Source organism: Amblyomma maculatum, chromosome 1 (assembly GCF_055883805.1).
Source record: "Amblyomma maculatum isolate TAMU_Amacu chromosome 1, ASM5588380v1, whole genome shotgun sequence".
In the NCBI taxonomy this organism is placed as follows: Eukaryota; Metazoa; Arthropoda; class Arachnida; order Ixodida; family Ixodidae; genus Amblyomma; species Amblyomma maculatum.
Genome location: NC_139344.1, coordinates 336,688,116 through 336,712,313, shown reverse-complemented (window position 1 = coordinate 336,712,313; position 24,198 = coordinate 336,688,116). Strand labels below are relative to the sequence as shown.

Genomic DNA, 24,198 nt, shown 5'->3' with positions numbered 1-24,198 from the left:
GCCGAGTGCTCAGTGACCCAAGGCATTTGCGGGTGGGCCTCAAGCAAACTACTGTATATTGTTCTATAGTGAATATATTTCTTTTTATTTTTACATACCCTTCCTTTCTCCCTATAGCTCACCTCTTTGATTTCCTCTACCCCTTCCTCGCTATCCCTTTATTTCCGCCGCCCCAGTTCAGGTGCTTCAGATATGAGATAGCAGATACCGGGGCTGGCAAACATCTTTTCCTTTCTTTTGTATATAAATAAAATAGTCATTACAACAACAACAAAAGGCGCAACGTTGATTCCAATTTAAAAAAAAAAATTAAAGTTTTATGAAAATCCTTCTCATGAATCCTCTGTACCTCAGAAATATTACAGATTAAAACTGTAGAAAAATGAATACAAAACTGAGCTCTTGTTTTGAAAATTGTGAATGTTCAGCCCTACATTGTGGCGCGACTTACTGAAGTGTTGCCATTGAAAATTTTTCTCTATATTATCCGTGCCTTCTGCTTTGTTCCTGGAAAAATTTGAAAATATAGATTTCTCCGTTCTTTCTCCATGTTATTTTGAAATCGGCCAAAATTCAAAATGATCAAAAAATGGAAACTTTGATTCAAAATTAAAAAAACTACCGCATGTTTGATTTTTATCGAATTCTTCTAAAACAATCCTAAGTACTTGATAAAAATCAGGCACTGAAGATATTGTATGATGTGAACTGTAAATGTAAAAATAAATATAAAACCGGACGCATGTTTTCATTCTGTAGAAGTGCTTATGGCTTCCCTTTAAGAAGTAGGCGTCAAAAGTTCGATTTAGTATTTGCTGAATTTAGTTACATTTACTTATACAGTATCCAAAGCCTTCTCATGCGTCATTTTCTGCTTGTTGGCAGTGTTGATGATTGCTTAATGTGAAATAAATTCACTATTTCTGGTAATTTAATGAGAGAAGGCAAGTGGTTTGAACCATAACCTCCTTTATAAAGGAGGCTATGGTTGAACGTTTTCTCTATCCTGTACATTTTTTGTTGCGAGGTGCAGTGGTATTCAATCCATTTCTTAATTATAATATTCTGTTCCTCAGTTTTGACAAAAATTACCAATACTCTTTTCTTGAAAACCATTTTTCTAATATGCACTTGAGTACTATCACTAGCAAAACGCTTTGCAGCATACTAGTTTTGTTGAACTTATATATTTCTTTATAGCAGCAGCACGAATGAGCTGGGACGATGAGTGTTCTTGACAGAGTTATCTAGCTCAGAAAAAAATTACGGCCGATTTGCATAATCTGCGTAGCACTGCTTAACCGTTGCACTTCAGCATGTCAAGCACGGCGAACGTGCGCCGCAGTACCTGACGGCCTGGCTTCATCCATTGCGATGCGAAGCAAACGCTCGGCGCAGCCGCGTCCTCAGCTTTCCTTGCACCATTTTCAGAAATGAACGAAAACAGGCACAATGTATCTCTTTACAATGCACTGCTCTGCGGCCGAAAGGTCTAAAGGGGGGGGGGATCATAAGGGGAGGGAAAGAGAGAAGAGAGAGGGAAACGCGCTTGAAGGCGAGCGCCAGTTAAGGTGCGGAGGTTAATTAGCACAAGAAGCTTCACGGCGCGGCGAGCAGCTCGGAGCCGAGGTCCGGAGAGCACCGCATGTGCACGTCTGCTGTCCGTGAAGGCTGAGGAGTAACTGATGCGAGGGGAGAGATGCCGAAGTTGAGGACGCGCGAGCGACACACGACTGCTCACTCCGGAGTGGCGCAGCCGCTCCGCCTCCTCAATGCTGAGCCGCGGACGCGCGAGTCGCCTCCTTCTCTTTCTCCACTTCAGGTTCACGGAGAGAGAGAGAGAGAGAGCGGCTTCGGACAGACATCGGCGAAATCCGTGATTGCGGCTAGTAGTGCTACGCACTAAAAACGGCGACTTAACACGGAGCGAGTCCGCCGTCCCCCTAACATGTAAAGTGTACGTAGCTTGCAGTGCCACCACCTTCTAAAGCAGAATCATTGCGTGACATGATCCAGGCAATGGACAAGGAAGAGGTGGCCAAATATATTTCGACCTCAGCACAGCCACAGGTCGCCACAGCTTCTGACCTCACCCGCGTAGAGTGCAACAGGCGCCGGGCATCGCAACAGAGTCGCAAACCTTCTGATAGACCCCCGTCACCACGTGCCACCTTCGACACTGTCCTATTCGAGTCCCGCTTACCGGACGCCCGTCTGTCTTCCCGGCCAAGCATTCAGATCTGAGCCCCTACTTTTGTAGGATTGACGTGTGGCGAACACTCGAATGCCGACTTTGTGCTTGCACGGCCGGACGCAAGCCTCGCGGTGCCGCGCAGCCGCCGCTCGACTCCTGCCATGACTATTGATATTGTTATGGACGAAGGAGGAAGAAGAGGGCAGTGGCCCGGGCAGGAGCGCGCGCGCTAGGCCCGCTCACAGATTCATTAAACGTCATCTCACTGTCATCGACCATCTCTCTGTCCTCTGTTTTCCTGTTTTCATCGGCTTGCCGCATCGTAACTTTGGTTGGAGGTGCGGCGCGTACGTCATCCCCATTCTCGCCTTGGAGCATGGATGTCATCTGTAAGCCGGGACCATCAACCGAGGGCCCAGGGACATCGCCGAGCAGCTTCGCCCCAGCCCTTCAAGCCCAGATCTGACCAACTATCACCGCCCAGCCCCCAGCCCGGAACTGAAGACAGGGAGAACAGACATACCAATCAGAACCGCGACCAAGGACCCGAAAGACCCGAAGGAACCGATGGACACGAACACGCAACCCCCGCCCAAGCTGCCCGACGTGACCTCGAGCCATCGGTCCCATGGACTCTGGTGACGGATGGTTGACAGCTCCAGGGGAGGCGGATCACCACGCATCAGACATCGTGCCGGCAAGCCGTTCTATTCTTACTTCTTCCTCTTCTTCAAGCATCCAGACACGCCCAGCATCGTGCCATGGAATCTACGATCGTCTACGATCGGGATGATCACTCGATGGCCCCGGGTCATGTTACGGACGAAGGAGGAAGAAGAGGGCAGTGGCCCGGGCAGGAGCGCGCGCGCTAGGCCCGCTCACAGATTCATTAAACGTCATCTCACTGTCATCGACGTCTCTCTGTCCTCTGTTCTGTTTTCATCGGCTTGCCGCATCGTAACAATATGATCGGAAGAACGGACTATATGACATCACCGCAGGGCACTGTGGAAGGCAGACGACAGTAGGAGTCATTCCGGGCAAGGGCAAACTGAAGGTTTATTTTACAAATTTAGAGAGCTTGAGAGTACGTGCGAGCACATAAAAGGGAGCCAGCTCCCCGATCTCTGTAGCTGGGGAACCCACTGCTTCTGGAATGTCCAATTGGCACTGAGCTTTCTTTGGCTCCGCTATGCCTCATTAGCGCGCGCGCACGCACGCACACACACGCGCACACACACACGCACACACACACACACACACACACACACACACACACACACACACACACACACACACACACACACACACACACACACACACACACACACACACACACACACACACACACACACACACACACACACACACACACACACACACACACACACACACACACACACACACACTTGAACATGGAAGAGTGCAGACAACCGCAGATCAAGGCTGCCCTTGTCGAGGCGATCTCGCGCAGTGCAGTCACAAGGCGGCGTGCTCGGCGTTGAGCCCGTCGCCCATGGAGGACCTTCGCCGGCGGCAACCACTCCCGTTCGCCCCGCCATTCCCCGCCCATCATGCAGAAAAAGGGGTGAAGGGGATGAGAGGACGCTCACTCCGTTTGTACACGAAAGCGCGGTCGACTTTTAATTAACTTGTCGAAGGCGCATCTCTCCGTGTCCCGAGGATAAGAATCTGCGTCCTTGTGCTGCTGTCCTTGGCCTGCTTGTTGCCTTCTCGGAGAAACCATTACCTGCTCTCTAGCGGCACCCTCCAAACGCGCCGATGTGCTGGAACTTTTTCACAGATGGCTCGGCTAAAATGCTATCATTACGGTGAAGCTGGATAAATTTAGCGCCGCTGACCATACAAGAAAATGGGCCTTCGTGAGTTTCCTTTTGATTCTCGTCTTCCGCTACATGGACAGCGGCCAGGAATATCTCTATGCAGGCAAAGATAATACGGATATGGATCGTGCGTTCCAGCTCCATGATCTGCAGGTAGCTCTTGCTAAAATGAAACGGGGTACCGCTCCCGGCAGGGACAAGGTTACGGTCAAACTTTTGTCCAACCTTCCTGATCCGGCGTATGAGTCCCTGCTAAAATATATGAACGCAATCTGGAAAGAAGAAACATCCCTCCCCCTAGAATGGAAAACAGCGCTTGTTACCTTCATCCCTAAGCCGGGTAAGCCGATCAATACCGATCACCTCCGACCTATGTCCCTAACATCTTGCGCAGCCAAGCTCATGGTGGCCATGATTCGAGATCGCCTCTCTGAACATCTGGAGGCCCGCAATGCTTTTGCAGACACGAATTTCGGATTACGACCTCAGAAGTCAGCACAGGACATTCTGCTTCAACTCAGCCGCGAGGTACTCGCGCCTGTCGAGCACCCTCAAAATGACAAGGTGGTTCTCGCCTTGGACTTGAAGGGTGCTTTCGACAACGTGAAACACAGTGTCATCCTCGCTCACCTCAGCGAGACACAATGCGAACACAACACGTTTAATTACGTAAAACAGTTCTTAACGGACCGTGAAGTCTTTATCCGCATTCAGGACAAGGAGCACGGTCCTTATACTATGGGTACGCTGCGCACGCCACAAGGCGCAGTGCTGTCCCCACTACTCTTTAATTTGGCAATGCTTCATCTCCCTGCCCAACTAGGTGAAGTTCAAGGTATACAGCATGCGCAGTATGCCGACGACGACATCACCATTTGGGCTAGAGAGGGCGACATTGGTCAACTGGAGGACTGCCTGCAAATAGCGGCAGTCATAGTGGATCCCTATGCTACGTACTGTGGTCTCCAGTGCTCCCCTCGAAAAGCAGAATTCGTGCATCTACGCCCCTCGCCGAGATGCAAGACACCAATACTTCTCTCTCTGGCTAGTGGACCCATACGCGAAGCCACAGAGATTAGAGTCCTCGCGCTGACACAACACTAGCCAAGCTTCGCAAGGTTGGCAACCAAGCGGGCCGCGTGGTCCGCCGCGTCTCCAACAAGTGTGGGGGCCTCAGAAGCAGGGATGCGATGCGACTCACCCATGCTTTTGTAACGAGTCTAATTCTTCATTCAACTTTATACCTACACTTACGCAAGCATGATGAAGACATCCTGAAGGTCACTCTCCGATGATCAAGGGGGCGCTCGACCTCCCGATCTCTACCTCCAATGCGAGGCTCCTTGCATTGGGGGTGGTGAACACCTATCGGGAGCTACGCGAGGCGCACCTCACTAATCAATACACGCGTCTTGCCCAGACCGTGTCCGGTGGTCGCCTTTTGGACCAGCTACATATACAACACAACCATCACATTGAGAAAAGGGTATACGAGTGCCAGTGCTATGGAGAGGCGCCCTTCGTGTTCGACCCCTTCCTACCAAAATGGACATAGAAGACCACAATGGACGGCGGCAGGCGCGGGCAAATGCCCTGCATCGCCATTATGGCTCTAAACACAATGTTTTCTATGTGGATGTTGCGGGCCCGCGCCATTCCAGGGGAGGATGGTACACGGCAGCAGTCGTTCACGAGGAAAGACAGGTGGTTAAGGCCTAGCGAAACCCACGCGGAGGAGGTAGCAATCACCCTGGCTGCTTCCCACCCTCAATCTAAATTCATCCTATCCGACTCGCGAGGGGCCTGTCGGAATTATAAGCTGGGCTGGATATAACGCTTACAGCACAAAGAATACTTTGGAGAGCAGCTTGGGATCAGGATCCCCAGACCCGATTTTTCATTTGGACTCCAGGCCACCAAGGCCTACCAGGGAATGAGGCCGCCGACTCGGCCGCCCGCGCACTCACTAACCGGGCCCCCGGCGTAGACCCTACCAATCTGAACCAGGACACTTATCCTTTCTTAACTTTTCAAGAAATATGTGCCTATTACCGGGTCTCGCACCGTCAGTACCCGGCTCCTCTCAAGGGGCTAGGGAAAGCGGGCGAAAGAATACTTCTTAGACTTTTTACTAATACTCTACTGTGCACGGCAGTGCTCAAACATTTAGACCCTTTCTTTTCTGGCCTCTGCCCTTTCTGTGGAGAGGTGGCTGACACCTTTCACATGGTCTGGGCATGCCAGCTAAATCCTTTTTTTTACCCATAACCCCTTCCCGAGAGGACCGGGAGGCGGCCCTGCTCGGCTGCCTGGATCTAGCGCGGCACAACAAGCGCTGGTCCAGCGAGCTCGTGTGGCGGCCCAGACCAATGGAGTCCCGGAATAAGGGATTCCCCCTAGTATTGTAAGGGGAGCGGCCCACTAGTGGTGGCTCTCCAAGCAACCTCTCTTTTTACCATAAATGCTTTCCACCACCCGCGAAATGTAATTATATAATTGGTCACAGGAAAAGAAAGGCGCAGTATCTGTCACACTTGTTCTGTGGACACCTGAATCGCGCTGTAAGGGAAGGGAGGAAGGTGGGAGTGTAAACGGAAAGAGTAAAATGGGGCTGTAGTGGAGGGCTCCGGAGTAATTTCGACCACCTGGGGATCTAATGTGCACTGACATCGCACAGCACACGGACGGCACTTCGTTTCGCCTCCATCCCCCCGCGAAATCGCAGAATACATTTCGCATACCGACCCCGGCCCAAGCCGCTTCTCTCAATCGCCGTCGCCCCACAGGCGGGAACAATCCCAAAATCCCCGTAAGGGAAACTATGCAGCAGCATCTGGAGGTGGGGCTGCTGAAGTAAAAAAGAACTCCCAATGTCCTCCAAGCCCGCACGAATGTTCCCCGCCTTCGCCGCAACACTTCATACCACACAGATACCAGCCGAACCAACACCGGGACGACGACCCACCATCACCAACGTAACCATGACGTCGAACTCAGACGCTTTGGAGCACCAAATCAGGGACCCAGCGCCTTCCACATTTCCAAAGCCAACGGCACCGACGCCAGGGCTCGTGGACACCGACGCCAATTATTCAGTGCTCAGCGGACAGTTCGCAGCAGCATTTAAAAAGGTCACAACACCATGGGATGCCCCAAAAACGCGTTCTGGTGAAGGGCATTTGATTACGCCCACGAAAGTGTGCATGAGTCACGGTACGAGGACAAACCTTTCTGGCGATGTTCATCATGTTGGCCCAGTGTTCTCGCGACATCTCCTGTATGGACTTCGTAACGGAATACGGAGCAACTGCTGAAGAAGTTGGTGAGGTTTTCTATTTTTGGCCACGAAAAGCTGCTGACGATCTTAATTTTGTCTGCCGCACGAGAGTAAGGCAGACATGGTTTGATGGACGGGAACATGATGGTCGGCTGTCCCATGTACTTCATTCAAACCATCCACGCAAAGGTCTATGGCCTCTCGCTCGCGCCCGATGACCCAATTGAGGAATATATAGACAGTGCCTACCGTCGAATCATCATCCCGTTTTCTCTTCTTTATGTTGCTGTCGTAAAGAGATTTTGGTGATGCCGGCGTGCCGGTCTTCGGTATGACGGGCACTGAAAGGTGATTGGCACGAGATCCTTTTACACACCGGCCTTACGAAACTCTTTTCGCTAGAAACGTAAGCTGCAAACTACAGAAAAACTTGATGTATTATTTCAATGCTAGTTTCATCTTCAGATTATCTTCAGCCACTTTTTCCGGAGGTTTAAGCTGGCAGGAACTTCATGAAATGAAGCGCCGCGGGATTCTTCGCTCACCGGACATCTGAAACGGAACGCAACAGCCACGCTTTTTATTTGACCGATATTTGTCCCAGAAACTACACGCATCGGTACGCCAGTAGTTAAATGATTACGCTAAACATAACACACAAACAATACCAAAAACAGCGCTCCTCAAGGCTTACTTTTCGCTGCAACGACAGGAGCATTCTACTCCACTAATGTGTCGTCTGCTAGAGGGTTATCTGACAGCACCGCCACACGGCGGACGCGCGCTCTCCGGCGGGTTGCCAGAAAAAATCCCTGACGCTGCAGGCATTTTCTTCAGGAGGCATACCCTGAGCTAAGATCTCGTTTTCCTTTGGTGTTTTGCGTTCTCGTTTCATCAGTCGCTGACATAAAGGATGGAAAGGATTTACGCCTGCCTTGACTTTACCGAATTTACATTGCCTTCCACGACTGGATTTACTGCTTTACGCTTTACCGCCAGTTACAGTGCCGCCTGCAGCGCCGCCATATGTGCCCCAGCTGCAACGCGCCAACCGCAATTCGCTACTGTAATGCAGCGCCAACTGTGTCCGTGTGCAGCCCTGACTATTCCGTGCGGGTGTACGCGTCTCTCCGCTCTCCGCTCCGCACGTCAACACGTATCGTGGCGTGTGATATCCGCGAAACGTCTGCTTTGCGGCCCGTCCTTTCGAATTTTGCGCCTACAAGGCTTATTTGTAATTTCGCAGCACCCAGATCTTCATTCGTACACCTCAAGTGCCGTAAGCAATGAAGCTGCTAGCTGCCACTGTGCTGCTTTACGGATTGTGGGTGGTCGCACGTTGCAGTGATCCCGGTGAGTACGTCGTAGCAGGCATTTTGTCGTTATCTATATTCTTTTAGCCAGTTTGTTATTGGTAACAGTTCTACCAGGACTTTTCGTTTGATCAAGTCAGCCAAATAGCGTCTTGGCATATTTGCGGTGGTTACGACTGCCTTTTTGGTTGAATGACCGCTGGAGCTAGCAGCCAGACTCCTCGTTACGGATCGTAGTGCAACGCGTTTCAGCTGTGGGAGCGCTGGTCCGCCGGTCTTGTGAGAAAAGACGCCCCCTTTACGCGATCAGGTGTTAATGCCACAGGCTGTATGCATCACGCTTGCTTGTTGTAGCCACCTGATTTCTCCTGTCTAGTCAGTTCAGTGGTTCACGACCACTCGACTTCTCTTTGCTGCTTATACAACGCGCTGTGTCATCGAAAGAGATCTCTAGCCCGTCGACGATCGATCTGGATCGTGCTACAACATGCAGAATGAACAAAAACGCTAGTGAGAAAAATTTGCTTCTGTGGAGGCCCTGCAATGCGCGCATTCTTTCCCTTCCCTGCACTTGCAAACGTAATGTTGATGTAATCAGCTGCGGTTCATGCACATATATAACAGTACCTTGCTTGTGTGCAAGATTTCTGAACGTGCTTCACACCTGCTGAGCTCATCTGCGAATTTCGTTTGCATTAACTTTTTCTGTGTGTGTGTTTTTGTTTCTGTGTGCGGGTGTGCGCACTAAAAAGTCATTTTAGAAAAGTAGTGGACAGAAAGCATTTGAAATTGCCTGAGAGTTGTCAGACGGAATTATGTGGTTACATCCCAGATACTGGATAAATGGTAAAATAAAAGTGCTTTGGGCATGATCCTGAATGTTAGCGAACTAAATACCTTAAATGTATTATGAAAAGTACACAATCGATAATTTTTTTGTTAATACTGTATTTTTCTACTCACTAATGCCACTCAGCACACCTTCTGTTCTGTTTACTACTGTGCAATTCAAGCGTCTCAATGAATGCAACGGGACTTTCCAGGCCCTCCAACCTCCAGTCCTGTAGATGCTGCAGACGATCCAGGAGCAAACACCACCGTGTCACCAGTCACTATACCAAGTCAACCAACATTACCGCCATCTAACATGACAACTGCTGCCACCACGATAACCACTCATGCGCCCACAACGTCTCCAGCGCCGCCAAATACTACCACTGTTACGACACCTGTGCCCACTGTGCCAGTCACAAATGCTACAGTGGCACCTAGCACGGCCGTGCCACCGACCGCCATGCCTCCCCCTGAGCGACACTTTGACACACTGAGCTTCCTGGGAGGTATCATCCTGACCTTGGGATTGCTGGCCATCTGCTACGTGGGATTCAAGTTCTACAAGGCTCGTACAGAACGCAACTACCACACACTCTAGAAATGTGGCCATTCAATGCCCCATTTGCAGGTGTCTCCAGTACGGTCTAGTGCAAGGCAGCGTGATGTAGATGCATTTGGTGTACTGCAAGGCTCCAGTGTCGAGCCTAGCAGCCAGTCTGCTGAAACATCTGTCAAAACATGCAGGTGTGTTCTGCAGCATTGCAGATGTTTTGACATTTTCTGTTTTTGTTTTTTCTTTCTTTCCCCTTTGATTGCGTAAATCTGTTGCAGTCACATGCTGTTTGCTACAGCTTCGGACAAAAGTTCCCCATTAGACCACAGCCCTAATTGCCTCACCAGATAGTATTTTAGACAATTGCATAAGGGGCCTGTTATTTCTGTGATGTGTTGTACACTTGAGTTGGCCAGCAGCATTCTCTCTTGACCGACCATTTTTATTTTTTGTCTATTTCACAGACAGGAAAGGGAATTTGCACAGTTTGTAAACCAGGCCATAGTCTATAAGACTTAACAGCACACTAAAATAAACACTTTATGGGTAACATGCATGTGCACCATTGTTTACTGCTGTTGTTTAAACTGCATTTTTTTTTTGTCAAGGTTTGTGGCATGGTTACTTGTCGCTTGTTTTGTTTCTTAGTTGCGAAGGAGAAGCTGATAGCAGGTGTTAAAGCTTTTGGGCTTGGCAATGTTGTCTTACCAGTCCAGTCGCAAAAATACCATTCCGTGCTCTTTTCCTATTCAGTGTGTGAACAAAAAAGCTTTCAAAAACAGCATGGAGTGCACTTGGGTATGCGCATTCTCCTTGTTTATCTTATCAGGGAGAAAAATAATTTCATACTTCTTCTGTAACCTTTGGCTTGCAAAGCCAGTTTTTAGTGGAAGGCTAGGAATACACTTAAGCTGCTGCTTCTGGTTATTGCTTGGAGGTGCTTTGCCATGCTTTCATAAAATGAATAGCAACAAATTAGTCCTCAGCTTCTGTGATGTGTTTTGGTAAAAAAGGAGAGAAAGTTGTACAAAATACCATTTCTATGGTCTTAGTTTCGGATATGAACCATTGGGAATTAGGCTTACTGCAAATATTAAAAAAACAGTTCTTGTATTGTTTTCAGTGAAACTTTGTATAGCTTTGTAGGTACTAAATTTCAGAAGCTTTCCCTTTTATGATAATGTAACCTTTGCCTCGGGAACCTTTGGTGGGTTAGCCAAAGCTGTTTTTAAAAGAGCCTGTGTAATGTGCTGCATCCAATCCTGTCCTTGTAGTGTTTGTTTCAAAGCTGGTGACAGTATGTGGAAGTGAATAATGCCTACAAACAATACATTGAATGCAGTTGTGTATTATAAGGAAAGAAAGGTCAGCAATAGGGCTTGAACAGAAGGTATGTGTGACTAATTTATTCTTTTCCACGGCTGAAGTAGCCTTCATTGACACAGTGGTCTGCACAGTTACAGCTGAGCTTGCACGTTAACAAGACCAGTACTCATACTACGGATAGTTAGCATCCTAAGCTAGGGGTGTTGTTTCAAGAGAGCGGTATGGGTCCTGTCACCGAGAGCTGTGCAGTGTGAAATGCTGCTACAAACCTTGTGAGACTACTTGTGTCACTCTTTTGCTGAAAGGTAGTGAGCAAGTTTTGCATGGGTGGCTACGTTCTGTGCCTGTCTCTTTATGGCATAGTTCCTGAAGGTGTGCTTGAATTTGACTAAATGTCCATGCGTGTGTGTACAGCATCGCATCCATCCTGCAGAGTGGTGCTTGCAGCTGTGGGTTCGAAGTATGAGTGGCAGGCACATCACGCTCTTGTTCTTGTTGCAAACTTCAATGTTCTCCTGGTGAAGCATATCAGCTTGACAGATGGATAAGTATGCTGTCTTCTCGAGGCACTTGGAAGGAAGGGCTTTGTTGGGGCTGTCGGGTCACAAACAGTAGGCATCAGGATCAAAATGATGTGTGGCTTTTATATCTTGTCATGTATCCACTGTGTGACGTCAGTGTACTTTCTTTATAATTCGTGTAATCCTTGGGAAAAGCATGGGATGCTCTGGGCTGTTTTCAGTGGCCATGTCTTGCAGGTGTGAATGGGGCTGCCTTGCCCAACATGTCAATGCCGTCCATTTGGCACCGCATGGGACAAGGTGTGTTTTAATGTGATGTGCTCAGAGGCAAGGACATTTGCCCATCACAGATTAACTGTCTGGAACAATGTTAAGCCTGTGCCTGATTTTTATGGATTACTTTAAGACGAGGCTGGATGTAGCCCTCAGCCTATTTGGGCAAAAACTGTGTTAAATTACTTCTGAGTCGAACTGTGGCCAGTCTATAGTGGTGTGGGTAGCTTAGTTTTGTAAAGCATCAGTTTCCATGCAGTGCTTAGTTTTGTGGTTGGCGTCGCCCTTAAAGCATCCTATATTTTCTTGAACTTAGTACTTCTTCAGTACTTAACACATAGCGTACCTGGCACAGCTTCCAGTTGTACTCTAAATATAATTTAAGGAAGTATACCTACTTTTGCATTGCACTTCATGTTTTTGTGGTGAAACCTTAAGCTCTTACATGTCTGACTTAACCCACTCTTGTAAATAGCTGTACAGATACCTCCACAGCATACAGTTTACAGAACTGTACATTGCCTTTGTGTTGTAGGCAGCAGAAATAAAAAAAGAAAATGAGGATTCCCTACTTCAGGTTACGATGCCACCTATATGAAAAGCGCTTTTATGACTCCGAGCTAATTTTTTGTACATGTCGACTGTCAGGTATACTGTGGGGTAATTTTCTTTATAGTGCAAAGCACATCGATATTTTTCTTCGCATTGCAGGGTCTGAGCTAAGCTTTTTTTTATTAAGTGCAGTGCGTTTTTATTTCTCAAAGTGCTGAGAAATGCAAAGTTTAACTGTATATTGGTGGTTGGGTTGTTTTAATTGAGGTATGAGCACCTATCCTCTTTTATGTGGCTATTGTTGCATAATGCTTCATTGGCTTTTGATGGCAGACTTGTCAGACGTGTTCAGTTGGCGCAATGTTATATGTAGTGCTCTGTGTCTTTTTTCTGTGATGTTTATTTACGGTTTGAACTTGAGCACTGTTTGCATCTACCCATTTTGATGTAAATAAACTTTAGTACAGTTTATTTTGAAAGCAAGAATAAAGTCACTCTTTTCTTACTCTGCGATGCATTGGTGCATTAACTTCTTGTGCAGAGAGACTAGCTTGGCAACAGCCTGTGTCTGAGCAGGAACTATTACATATAATTATTCTTTTTCCAACTGTGCAGAGAAATGAGCAGGGAAATGGCATCAATCATTTTCAGATTTAAGTTCATTTAGATTCATAATGGAATGAATTTAAATTGACCCCCCTCTCCTGTGGGTGTCATAACTTGTAGTTATGATTGCTGCCCGCTAGCCCGAGTAATTGCTATAGGCATGATCTGAATGCGTGGCATAGCTATGTAGTTTACCTGTGGTGTCTTTTCTCTTTTAAGGGTCTGGTATCTGTAGACAAACAGCTAAAATGGTCTAGGCCCTGTATAAATGACTTAGTTATGTAAAAAAGACTGATTGCTGGGCTAATTGGCATGAATTTGTTGTGTATTGTGTCCAAAAGTGGACAGAGAAACATAAGCTACCCAGAAACGTGGCACTTTTGGGTATAAGCTTTGGAGATTAAAACGAGTTAGAAAGGAAAGCTAAACTATGCTGCAAGGTAAGGGTTGGTGAGCATGAAATGGACAACTAAATGTCCACTTATGGTGGCGTGCACGAATGGAGTTCCTTGCCTACATCCAGCGCGCTCTAAATATGAAGGCTGCCACTACAGCGTCCCACAACCAAGTGCAGTATTAAGCCGAATAGCCGTGTTTTTAATATGATCACAAGGCTCTGATTGAACCTCGCACCTCAAACATACTGCACCATTACTCTTTCCAGTTGATGGCAACACCAGGCTTGGCACTGATGATGGTTTATTCATGTTTTTAATAATTGCTGCTTATGATAAAAGACTATGGGGCAGTTTTCGTTTTCATTTACCATCAATGACACATGCAATATTTTACTGATCTCTGCAAAATTTCAGTAGAAAGAAATCGTTGCTATTAAAAACTTTGAATACATGTTCTATTGGGAGAAAAATGTGGTGCATACCACTCATCATTGCTTGGATCACTGATCTTGCAGCATCCCCTGGTGTTTATGTCATGCGAGAGGACTTCAGATCGAAATTTAAGTTCCGACGGACCTCAAGGTAAATATGGTTGCATCACTGCCCATCATGACAACGGCGCTTCCAGAAATATGCGCGGATGTATATCAAAAGAAAGCTGGAGTGGTATTACACAACTTTTGCTCCCGCTCCCGACAGTACAATGACAATGTCCTTACTTGTTTGGTAAGAGTTCTGATATAAATGGTGCACAAATTTGGAAGGGATCTTTACAAACTCAGCAACTTAGGAGAAACTAAAGTATCTTTGCGAGTTCACGCAACATCATTGCTGTATGCACTTTAGCTAATGTCCATACAGCAATATGGACATTATTAGTTCTCCTTAGCAGTGCTACTGAAAGTTTCCAAGTAGCATAACTACATAGTAATAATGTAATTTAGGACAGCTGCTTAGTAGTGCAATTTAGTGGTAATAATCATAACTAAGTGTATGCCATGCAGTGTATGTCTCTGTCTACAGTATAAGATGGATTCACCTCGGTGGTGTAAAAGTAGCATTCTTGGCTTGCCACCCAAAGAGCGAGGGTTCGATTCTGCTTAGCCACCATTTTTCAGTTCAGTTTAGTCGTTCAGTCGTGTCCGACTCTTCGTGACCCTATGGACCATGTTACGCCACGCTTTCCGGTCTCTCACTATCTTCCTAACATCACATAACTTCATCTGCAGTGCCTCGAGGATGCCATCTAACCAACGCGTTCGCTGCCTACCCCTTCTCCAGCGACTCCTCTCTTCTCATCAAATGACCAAAGTAGCTGAGCTTTAACTTTAAAATTTGACCCTCCAATGAGCAGTCAGGGTTTATGGTCGACAATGTCGACTGATTTGATCTTCTGGCAGTCCAAGGAACTCTCAAGAGTCTTCGCCAGCACCACAATTCAAACGCGTCAATTCTTCGGCGGTCAGCCTTTTTCACAGTCCAACTCTCGCATCCATACATCACAACTGGAAAGACCATAGCACGAGTTATACGGATCTTGGTTGGCAGACTAATGTCTCTGCTCTTTACTAGGCGGTCAAAGCTAACCATTGCTCTCTTTCCCAGAAGCAGGCGTCTCCTAATTTCATGGCCACCATTTTTACTTTTCAGCAAAAGGGCTTTCATTTCTTCAGACACTATATAAAGCTGTTTGATTGTGGATAGTGTCGCAGCCTTGCTACAGTGAATGACTAAGGACATAATGTGGCGCTTTTCTTCGCCAAATAGCAAATGGAGTGGTGGTGCTGATGTTGCACACTTTTGAATGTGTTGCTATGGCTTTGCCGAGTTTGCAAACCTGCATTATTTTGCAGGTTGGCATGTCTAGTACATAGAGCTACAAAATATTTCTCGGTTGTGTAGCCAATACTCCATCTTGTTTTAGATGAAAAAAATCCGCCCATTAGCCGTTTACATACAAAAGAAAATCTCTGTGCTGTGCAATGTCAGTGCACGCTAAACCGTTATTGCAAATTTTTTATACGAGAGGAAAGGCACAGTACCTCACACTTCTCGGCGGACACCTAAACCGCGCCACGTAAGTTGTGACTGTAGGAAGAAGGAAAAGAAAATGTATGGGCCTGCTACTGGCTCTGTAGCTGAGCCACCTCCGCTGCCTTAATTGTGCGGACAGAAGAAAAAATAAAGAAGAAGGAAAAATAGGGGGAGAAAGACGCGCGTCGCAACAGCCGTCGTCCACCACCGAAACGGTAGCGGGTGAAATGACGGCCCACAACAGCTAAAAAAACAACTAAAGTAGTGAAATGTCTCAGTTTTCGACTAAAAAAAACAACTGATTTCTTTATAGGAAGGGAATGGCGCGGTAACTGTCTCACTTGTTTGCTGTGGACACCGCAACCGCGCCGTAAGGGAAGGGAGGAAGGTGGGAGTGAAAGTGGAAAGAGAGAAAGAGGAGCCGTAGTGGAGGGCTACGGAGTGATTTCGACCACCTGGGGATCTTTAACGTGCGCTGACATCGCACACCGCTTCATGGATCACTGCCTTGTCGTGACGTGACGGAGGGGCTTGCGAAACTCGATGAAGTCGTGAGCTCTGCTCTGTAGGGCCACCCAAGATAGACAGGTCACGGCAGAGAGTTCTGACAAAATGTGTGCTGTTAACATTCTGCATACATTATGTCAGAAGATTTGGACAACCCTGCAGTGGCCACAGGATTGGAGGAGGTCAGTTTACATCCCCATCCCAAAGAAAGGCAGTGCCAAAGATTGTTTGAACTACCGCACGATCGCGCTTATTTCGCATGCTAGCAAGGTGACGTTGAAAATCCTTCAAGGTAGGCTGCAGCAGTATGTGGATCGGGAGCTTCCGGACGTGCAAGCTGGGTTTCGCAAGGGCAGAGGAACTAGAGACCAAATTGCCAACCTTCGCTGGATCATGGAAAAAGCAAGAGAGTTCCAGAAACCCATCTACTTCTGCTTTATTGATTATGCAAAAGCGTTTGACTGCGTAGATCACAGCAAGCAGATTGTGGCAAGCTCTCCAAGAGATGGGAGTTCCAATTCACCTCATCTGTCTCCTCGGGAACCTGTATGAAGGGCAAGAGGCCACAGTCAGAACTGGGCATGGTCTTACTGATTGGTTTCCGATCGAGAAAGGAGTGAGGCAAGGCTGCATACTGTCGTCCTGCCTATTTAACCTATATGCAGAGTGCATCATGAGGAAGGCCGGTCTGGACGAGTCTTCAGCTGGAGTGAAGATTGCTGGAAAACGTATCAACAACCTTAGATATGCGGATGATACCACTTTAATGGCAGAAAGTGAAGTGGAACTTAAGAGACTTTTGATGCGCGTACAAGAAGAGAGTGAGAAGTTTGGGCTTAAACTGAACATTAAAAAGACAAAGATCATGGCGTCTTGCCCTATCAAGTCCTGGAGCATCAATGGACAAGAAGTGGAAGCTGTGACATATTTTCTCTTCTTGGGCTCCAAGATTACCTCGGAAGGAGACTGCAGCCATGAAATTAGGAGACGCCTGCTTCTGGGAAAGAGAGCAATGGTTAGCCTTGACCGCCTAGTAAAGAGCAGAGACATTAGTCTGCCAACCAAGATCCGTATAACTCGTGCTATGGTCTTTCCAGTTGTGATGTATGGATGCGAGAGTTGGACTGTGAAAAAGGCTGACCGCCGAAGAATTGACGCGTTTGAATTGTGGTGCTGGCGAAGACTCTTGAGAGTTCCTTGGACTGCCAGAAGATCAAATCAGTCGATATTGTCGACCATAAACCCTGACTGCTCATTGGATGGTCAAATTTTAAAGTTAAAGCTCAGCTACTTTGGTCATCTGATGAGAAGAGAGGAGTCGCTGGAGAAAGATTTGATGTTGGGAAAGGTTGAGGGTCGCCGGAGAAGGGGTAGGCAGCGAACGCGATGGTTAGATGTCATCCTCGAGGCACTGCATATGAAGTTATGTGATGTTAGGAAGATGGTGAAAGACCGGAAAGCGTGGCGTGACGGTCCATAGGGTCACGAAGAGTCGGACACGACTGAACTGAACTGACATCGCACAGCACACGGACGCCTCTTCGTTTCGCCTCCGACATCGAAACGCAGCCGAGGTCGGGTTCGAGCCCGGGTACTCCGCCACAGTAGTCGGGCGTCTTACCACTGCACCACCCCGGCGGGGCTCTTTCGACTAAAAAAACTGATTTATTTATAGGAAGGGAAAGGCGAGGTAACTGTCTCACTTGTTTTCTGTGGACACCGCAACCGCGCCGTAAAGGAAAGGAGGAAGGTGGGAATGAAAGTGGAAAGAGAGAAAGAGGAGCCGTAGTGGAGGGCTACGGAGTAATTTCGACCACCTGGGGATCTTTAACGTGCGCTGACATCGCACAGCACACGGACGCCTCTTCGTTTCGCCTCCATCGAAACGCAGCCGCCGAGGTCGGGTTCGAACCCGGGTACTCCGGCACAGTAGTCGGGCGTCTTACCACTGCACCACCCCGGCGGGGCACTCTTTCGACTAAAGTAGTGAAAGGCGAAAGACAGAGAGGAAGGAGGTGGTGAAGGGTGGCATATGTTCCTGGCCCTACGGGGCTGGGACGGTAGGTCAGCGCCGCTTGCGGCGGGGGCTAGCCAGCCACCGAATTTTATCTGTTGTAGGCCGTCATTGCACCCGCCACCGCTTGTGGTGAACGACGGCTGTTGCGGCGTGCGTCTTTCTCTCCCTCTTCTTTTTCTTTGCTCTCTACTTTCTCTTTTTTATGCCCCGCCGGGGTGGTGCAGTGGTAAGACGCCCGACTACTGTGCCGGAGTACCCGGGTTCGAACCCAACCTCGGCGGCTGCGTTTCGATGGAGGCGAAACGAAGAGGCGTCCGTGTGCTGTGCGATGTCAGCGCATGTTAAAGATCCCCAGGTGGTCGAAATTACTCCGTAGCCCTCCACTACGTACGGCTCTTCTTTCTCTCTTTCCACTTTAACTCCCATCTTCCTCCCTTCCCTTACGGCGCGGTTGCGGTGTTCACAGAAAACAAGTGAGACAGTTACCGCGCCTTTCCCTTCCTATAAATAAAAAAAAATCTCTTTTTTATTCTGTCCGCACGAGGCAGCGGAGGTGGCTCCAGCAACAGAGCCAGAGCAGGCCCGGCCGTGCATTTTCTTTTCCTTCTTCCTACAGCCACAACAACAGCCTGAGAAGTCTCATCTTGTCTAGCATTCCTGCCATCTGCAGTTCCACGCTTGAACGCGCGCCAAGAAACGCCACGCGACAGCCGCCGCAAAAGCGGGACACTGTCCACGACAGTCTGAGCCATTAAAAATAGAGAGGGTCTCTGATGTGTTAAAAAGGGTTAAGATGAGAATGGCGAAAGCTATACCCTTCCTCTCCCCTATCATTTGCCTCTCATTGTCCTCTATCGGCGTTCGTTGCAGTGCTACATATAATTATAATTGGTTTACAGGAAAGGCGCAGTATCTATCACACTTTCTCCGGTAAGTGTTTTTAGATGGTACACCATCGCTCCTGTCACATGGCGTTCCTTGGCGCGCGTTCAAGTGTGGCATTGCAGATGACAGGGACGCATCTCGCCTCGACCAATCAGAACGTCGCAAAAGCGGGACACACTTTGTCCACGACAGCATGAGCCATTAAAGGCTTTTGCCTTAAAATATGGTGGCAGGCTAGCCCCCGCCGTAAGCGGCAGTGGCCTACCAGTCCCAGCTGCGTAGGGCCAGGAGCATGCCACCCTGCCCTTTGCAGGGTGCAGGCATGGAGGAAGTTTTCTTCCTTCATGGGTGCAGGCGTCCACCTTGAAGTGCGACAGGCACGTGCTGCGCCTTTTCTTCCCAACCAAACTGGCCACGGTGTAAAACCGGTGATCAAGGCACAGGCGCGTCATATATATGCGCGTGTACCAGCGAAATACACAGAAACAGAAGAAGAAGAGTACATGGGACAGCGGGTGCTCCATGATCACTATCATTCGATTCATCGGGGCCTTGTTGTCCTTGTTCACCGCACACATGGCACACACCGTGATAACCGTGATCGCACACATGCTTGGCCTGGCTTGGCCGGTTTTGCGGCTCGAGTCGCAGACCGGCTGAACTGCCATGGAGCTGGTGGCAGTGAACTGCTGGAAAGTTGAACGCTAAACCGACGAAGTAACATTGACGTTTGTAACATGTCCCTGTTTCGGAAACCCAACAGAAAGTTTCGTCAGCGACTGCAGCACAGTGACACTGAAGACGAGGCTGACAGCAACGGTGCTCCGGAGGAAAAAAAATCGCCTCCTCGCGTGGAGCCGTCTGTTGTGGTTGAAGCGGACGATTCCAAGGCACCGGCATCTCTGCTTAGCTTCGGCGATGAGGAGGAAGAAGGTGAGTACTGCCGAAGCAGTGGCCGGCATCCCCTCCTGTTGGTACCTGGCACGTTTCCAGAGGTCAACAACAACAACATGTGCTGTGTTCTGCTACGAAGTGTGTGTGGTGATGCAAGAGTGGTGTTCACTGTGTTACGACACTGAAATTTAACATAAGTGAAACGGCGAGAGAGTGCCCACTTTGCAAAAGTCCACTCTGCTGTTTTGTGATGTGATGTGCTTTTTTGTGATGAAGGTGTGAGCGGTCCGCATCTTTACAGTGTGCAAGGTGCTGTACTGAACGTGGAAGGAAGAGCGCGCTTAGATGTCTGCAGGCGCGCACATAGGTCGCGTTAAAACTGCTTCCGTGATAAATATCGGAGTATGCATTATCATCTTTTTTTTTCTTTGCCTTTTAGCCTGCGCGTAATGCTTGAGCTTATAACCCTTAACCACCAGTGAAAGCAAACACGACCTCTGTGCTAACTGCATTCAGGGGCCGAAAACAACGGGGACAGCGGCCGACTAGTAGGGGCTTTTGTTTGTGTAGTAAGGTATGCTACAGACGCTATGTTCATATTACAAAGTGCTCCTGCAGATATCAGCAAGATCCAGTTCATGTGTTTTCAGCTATAAAGTTGTCACTAGCATTTATAAAAATCAGCATGAAGTGATAATAAGCTTGTGATGCTAGAAATCCGTTACAGTCACAAAACTAAACAAATTGATTAAGAATAAAAAGTAACATAATCATGCAAAAAGGATTTGCCAGTATTAAATAGTGTTCTGAAAGATAAAGCAAGGTAGTGTAAATGAATTCAAACAGGTGTGAAGAACAGTATAAACAATATGAAGACAGAGGCAAACTGAGCATGTCACAGTCTTTTGATATCATTCATTTGTTTTTTAATAAATTCGAAGGGCACCATACGACATGTGCAGGCTTGTAACGATATTTGGGGTTGATTGTTGTGGAAACATACTGTTTCATTATTTTTATAAAAAAAGAAATAATTGTACATGGAACAGAATAACGTGCTCCATATATTTAGTCTGCACTAGTACATGAGCAGCCCAACTGTGTGTCATACCCACAATCACGAACGTCAACCTTAACGGTGATGCCAAATGAGGCATCTCTTTAGGTAACTGTGAGTCATTTCTTCATTTAAGTGATGTACGGCTAACTAAAAATGAGATAACTTTACATTTGTCTAGCTTGTTTGCTTTCAAGCTGGTACTTGCTATCGGTTGAAGAACCGGTTCGTTTGTCTTCTCACTTCGCAGAGGTATATTATTTTTCTTTACTTTTGGCCGGCCTTACCATAGTATATGTCTTCTCACTTCATAGTTTCAGTGACTGTCTTGGGATACACGGATTCAATAGCATACTTTCTTTTGCATGCTGCAGATTGCTTGCTCACTGAAAAAACTGCTCTTCATGGCCTAGTTGTCTTGAGTGGGAAATGACATGGGCAAGAACTTCTCGTTTTCACTCTGGCAGTCTTGATTGTCAAATCAAACATGACATGATTTTCTACTGGGAATCTTAGATTCCGGGCACTCAGTATGTTGCTGCACAATGTGGGTCTGAATTGATCATTCATAAATACGGTGTGCCTACTAAAATTTATCTCATGTTCAGGCATTTTGTTTAAAAAGCCTCTTTCCATTATATTAAATGTGAAATATACACCATGACATAGGCTTACAAGAAGATGGAAGAAAAAGTGGTATGATATTACACTCTAATTGTGATCTAGTGCATGCTTTATCAGCAAAGAATGAAAATTGAACACCATATTGAGAAAGTCTCAGCCACGGGAAGCTCAATACTAGCACAGGATAATTTCGCTTCTGCACTGTAAAGGGCCCATGAAAAACTATTTACTAGAAGTATAAAATGCGTACTAGCAATAGGCGCAATAGGTATCCCATCAGGGCTCTGCAATGCAAAAATTCTTAAGCTAGCTTCATTTGCACCAAATATATAGGTGATCGAAAATGATGCTCGTCCTCTCCCTTCTCAACTGAACCCACGCTGGCCTGCAAGAAAACACAGAAGAAAACAAGTTGCAACGGCGCCCCACCATGCCCAGTCCTGCTCCTCTCTAACTTGGGAGTGTCCAATGAGTGGGCGCGCCCAGCAGCCCCATTAAGTCAGTGGGGAGGCGTCGCCAGGACCACTTTTTAAAAATTAATTGCAAATTATCGGCTCCACGTAAAACTCAAATCTGTCTCAAATTTCGGCCACCTGGGGATCTTGACATGTGATATCAATGGATGTTAAGGATCCCTGTGATCAAAGTTAATCAGCATTGCCTGTATTTCACATCCAGGAGTATTTGCATCTCATTTCTTATGTACAGTACCGGATTTATTAGGTTTAATTTTAGTAACTGATATATTCTTAAACTTGCTTCAGAGAATTCAAAAATTTGAAACACCATCCTACATTTAAGAGACAATGCAAATTTGGCATCCACTCTACGTTAGATTTCTCATCACGCTTGATGGTTTCATCATGTCAGTGCTTGAATCTTGTTTGCTAGCATTTGCTAGCAGTCAGTGTGGTTGAATCTCCTCTGTGCTTCGAGAGGAGACTCGCAGCTCTTTCTTGATGCATACAATGCACAGAACTGAACACATTCAACACAATACTCTCACGGAAAGCATTTAAAGACTTTTAAACCTGTCCTAGCAGGCATAAACTTTTATACAATAAACTTTTGGGAGCAGTTCCACCACCTTTCCTTAATTTGCGAGGTGAGTAATCGAAACACAAGGAACGTCTGACCAGCAAGTCATTCCTGATGTTGGAAGTAACTAATGACGCGTAACCAGTCATTAAAGAGTGGTTCATCTGAGAACTCAGAATCTTGCACACACGTTGACCTACCCATTCGACGGCTTAACAACTGTAAAAAGAGAACATAATTGATTATGCGTAAGACCCTTCCTGAGACAAAGGTGAGTGGTTTGCTCGCAAGGCAAAAGCAACTTTGGATTTACTGTGTGAGAAAATGTGGCTCTATATGTCAGACACCAGGCATATATGCCTAGTTAACCACGGCATAGAAGCAGCACTGAAATGGACTGGTGCAAGCTTTCTAGCAGTTTGTGTTTTGCGTTGTGTCATGCATTGATTGTTCACCCTAAAGCCTTTGTTTCTGGTGCATTGTGAATATTAGTATGTACCTTACATTGCTAGAGTACTGGCGCACTTGGTATGTGTGATCATACATAAAAAAAAAAAAAAAAAGAAGGGTGTTAATCTTTGTTGTTCTTTACACATGAATTGTGTGCTCTCCACTGGCATTTTTAGATATAGTCTAGGAAGTGTGATTGCTACTGATTTAAATATTGCGCCTTCGCTTTATTGTCACTTACGCTGCATTGTACTTTTGTCTATTGTAGACTGAAGCAGGATGCATTGTGTTGATATGAAATGAAAATGTACAGCACCTTGTATACTGTAGCAGTGCTTGAAAATTTCGGGCAAATTTTCAGTGATATTAGCATGTAGTTTCTGTTGCTTTGGAATAGCAAGTCAGATGTCTGGCTTTTGTGCTGTTACAGAAACGGAGGTATTCAAGGTGAAAAAGTCTACATACAGCCGGCGGCTGGCCAAACAGTTAGAGCGTGACCGTAAGAAAAAGCTTCGTGAAGCGACGAAAGTGGAAGCCAAGCCAGAGCCAGAGCCTCTGCCCAGTGCACTTCCTGAAAAACCAACTTCACGGCCTTTTAGCGATGAGCTTGAGATCAAGATCAAGGTGAGTTTGCCAACAAATAAACATTAAGGTAGTAGTTCCTCTCCTCACAGCTCGTTCTTCAATTTTTTACTGTCATTATTATCTGCTGTGTTGACAGGTGGCAAAGTGCAGAGATGGGATTTTTCTCTCTGCTTTAGGGGAAGTAAAGGAGAGGAAAAGTGGAAGCAGGAGAGAGGCTGAGAGGTGATGGGTGGCCTACTGGCAGGGTGTGACTAGAATGGAGGAATGTGCAAGCTAAGAGTGGCCCCCTTGGGAAGAAGTTTAACGATAGCTACCATGGAAAAGGGAGGTTATGATGAGGGCAGAGGAATGTGGAACTGGAGGTGGCTGTCAGTAACTCATAGAGTGGCTTCTGTGCAAGGAAGAGGCTATGGAGA

General features: G+C 47.1%; 2 protein-coding genes across 2 annotated transcripts in view; both read left to right on the top strand.

The window, feature by feature from the left end:
* The first annotated feature begins 8,382 nt into the window (after positions 1-8,382).
* On the top strand, positions 8,383-13,200 carry LOC146207513 (uncharacterized). Its single transcript, XM_084588140.1, has 2 exons — positions 8,383-8,668; positions 9,672-13,200. The coding sequence occupies exons 1-2, from the start codon at positions 8,602-8,604 to the stop codon at positions 10,058-10,060; spliced, it is 456 nt and encodes a 151-aa protein (XP_084444266.1). The 5' UTR covers positions 8,383-8,601; the 3' UTR covers positions 10,061-13,200.
* Positions 13,201-19,759: 6,559 nt separating this feature from the next.
* Positions 19,760-24,198, top strand: part of LOC146207512 (PAX3- and PAX7-binding protein 1) — a 30,746-nt gene continuing 26,307 nt past the window's right edge. Inside the window, exons 1-2 of the mRNA XM_084588129.1 lie at positions 19,760-20,067; positions 23,628-23,821. Of these exons, the coding sequence (XP_084444255.1) occupies positions 19,872-20,067; positions 23,628-23,821 (390 nt within the window). The 5' untranslated portion in view covers positions 19,760-19,871. The remainder of the gene's footprint in view (positions 20,068-23,627; positions 23,822-24,198) is intronic.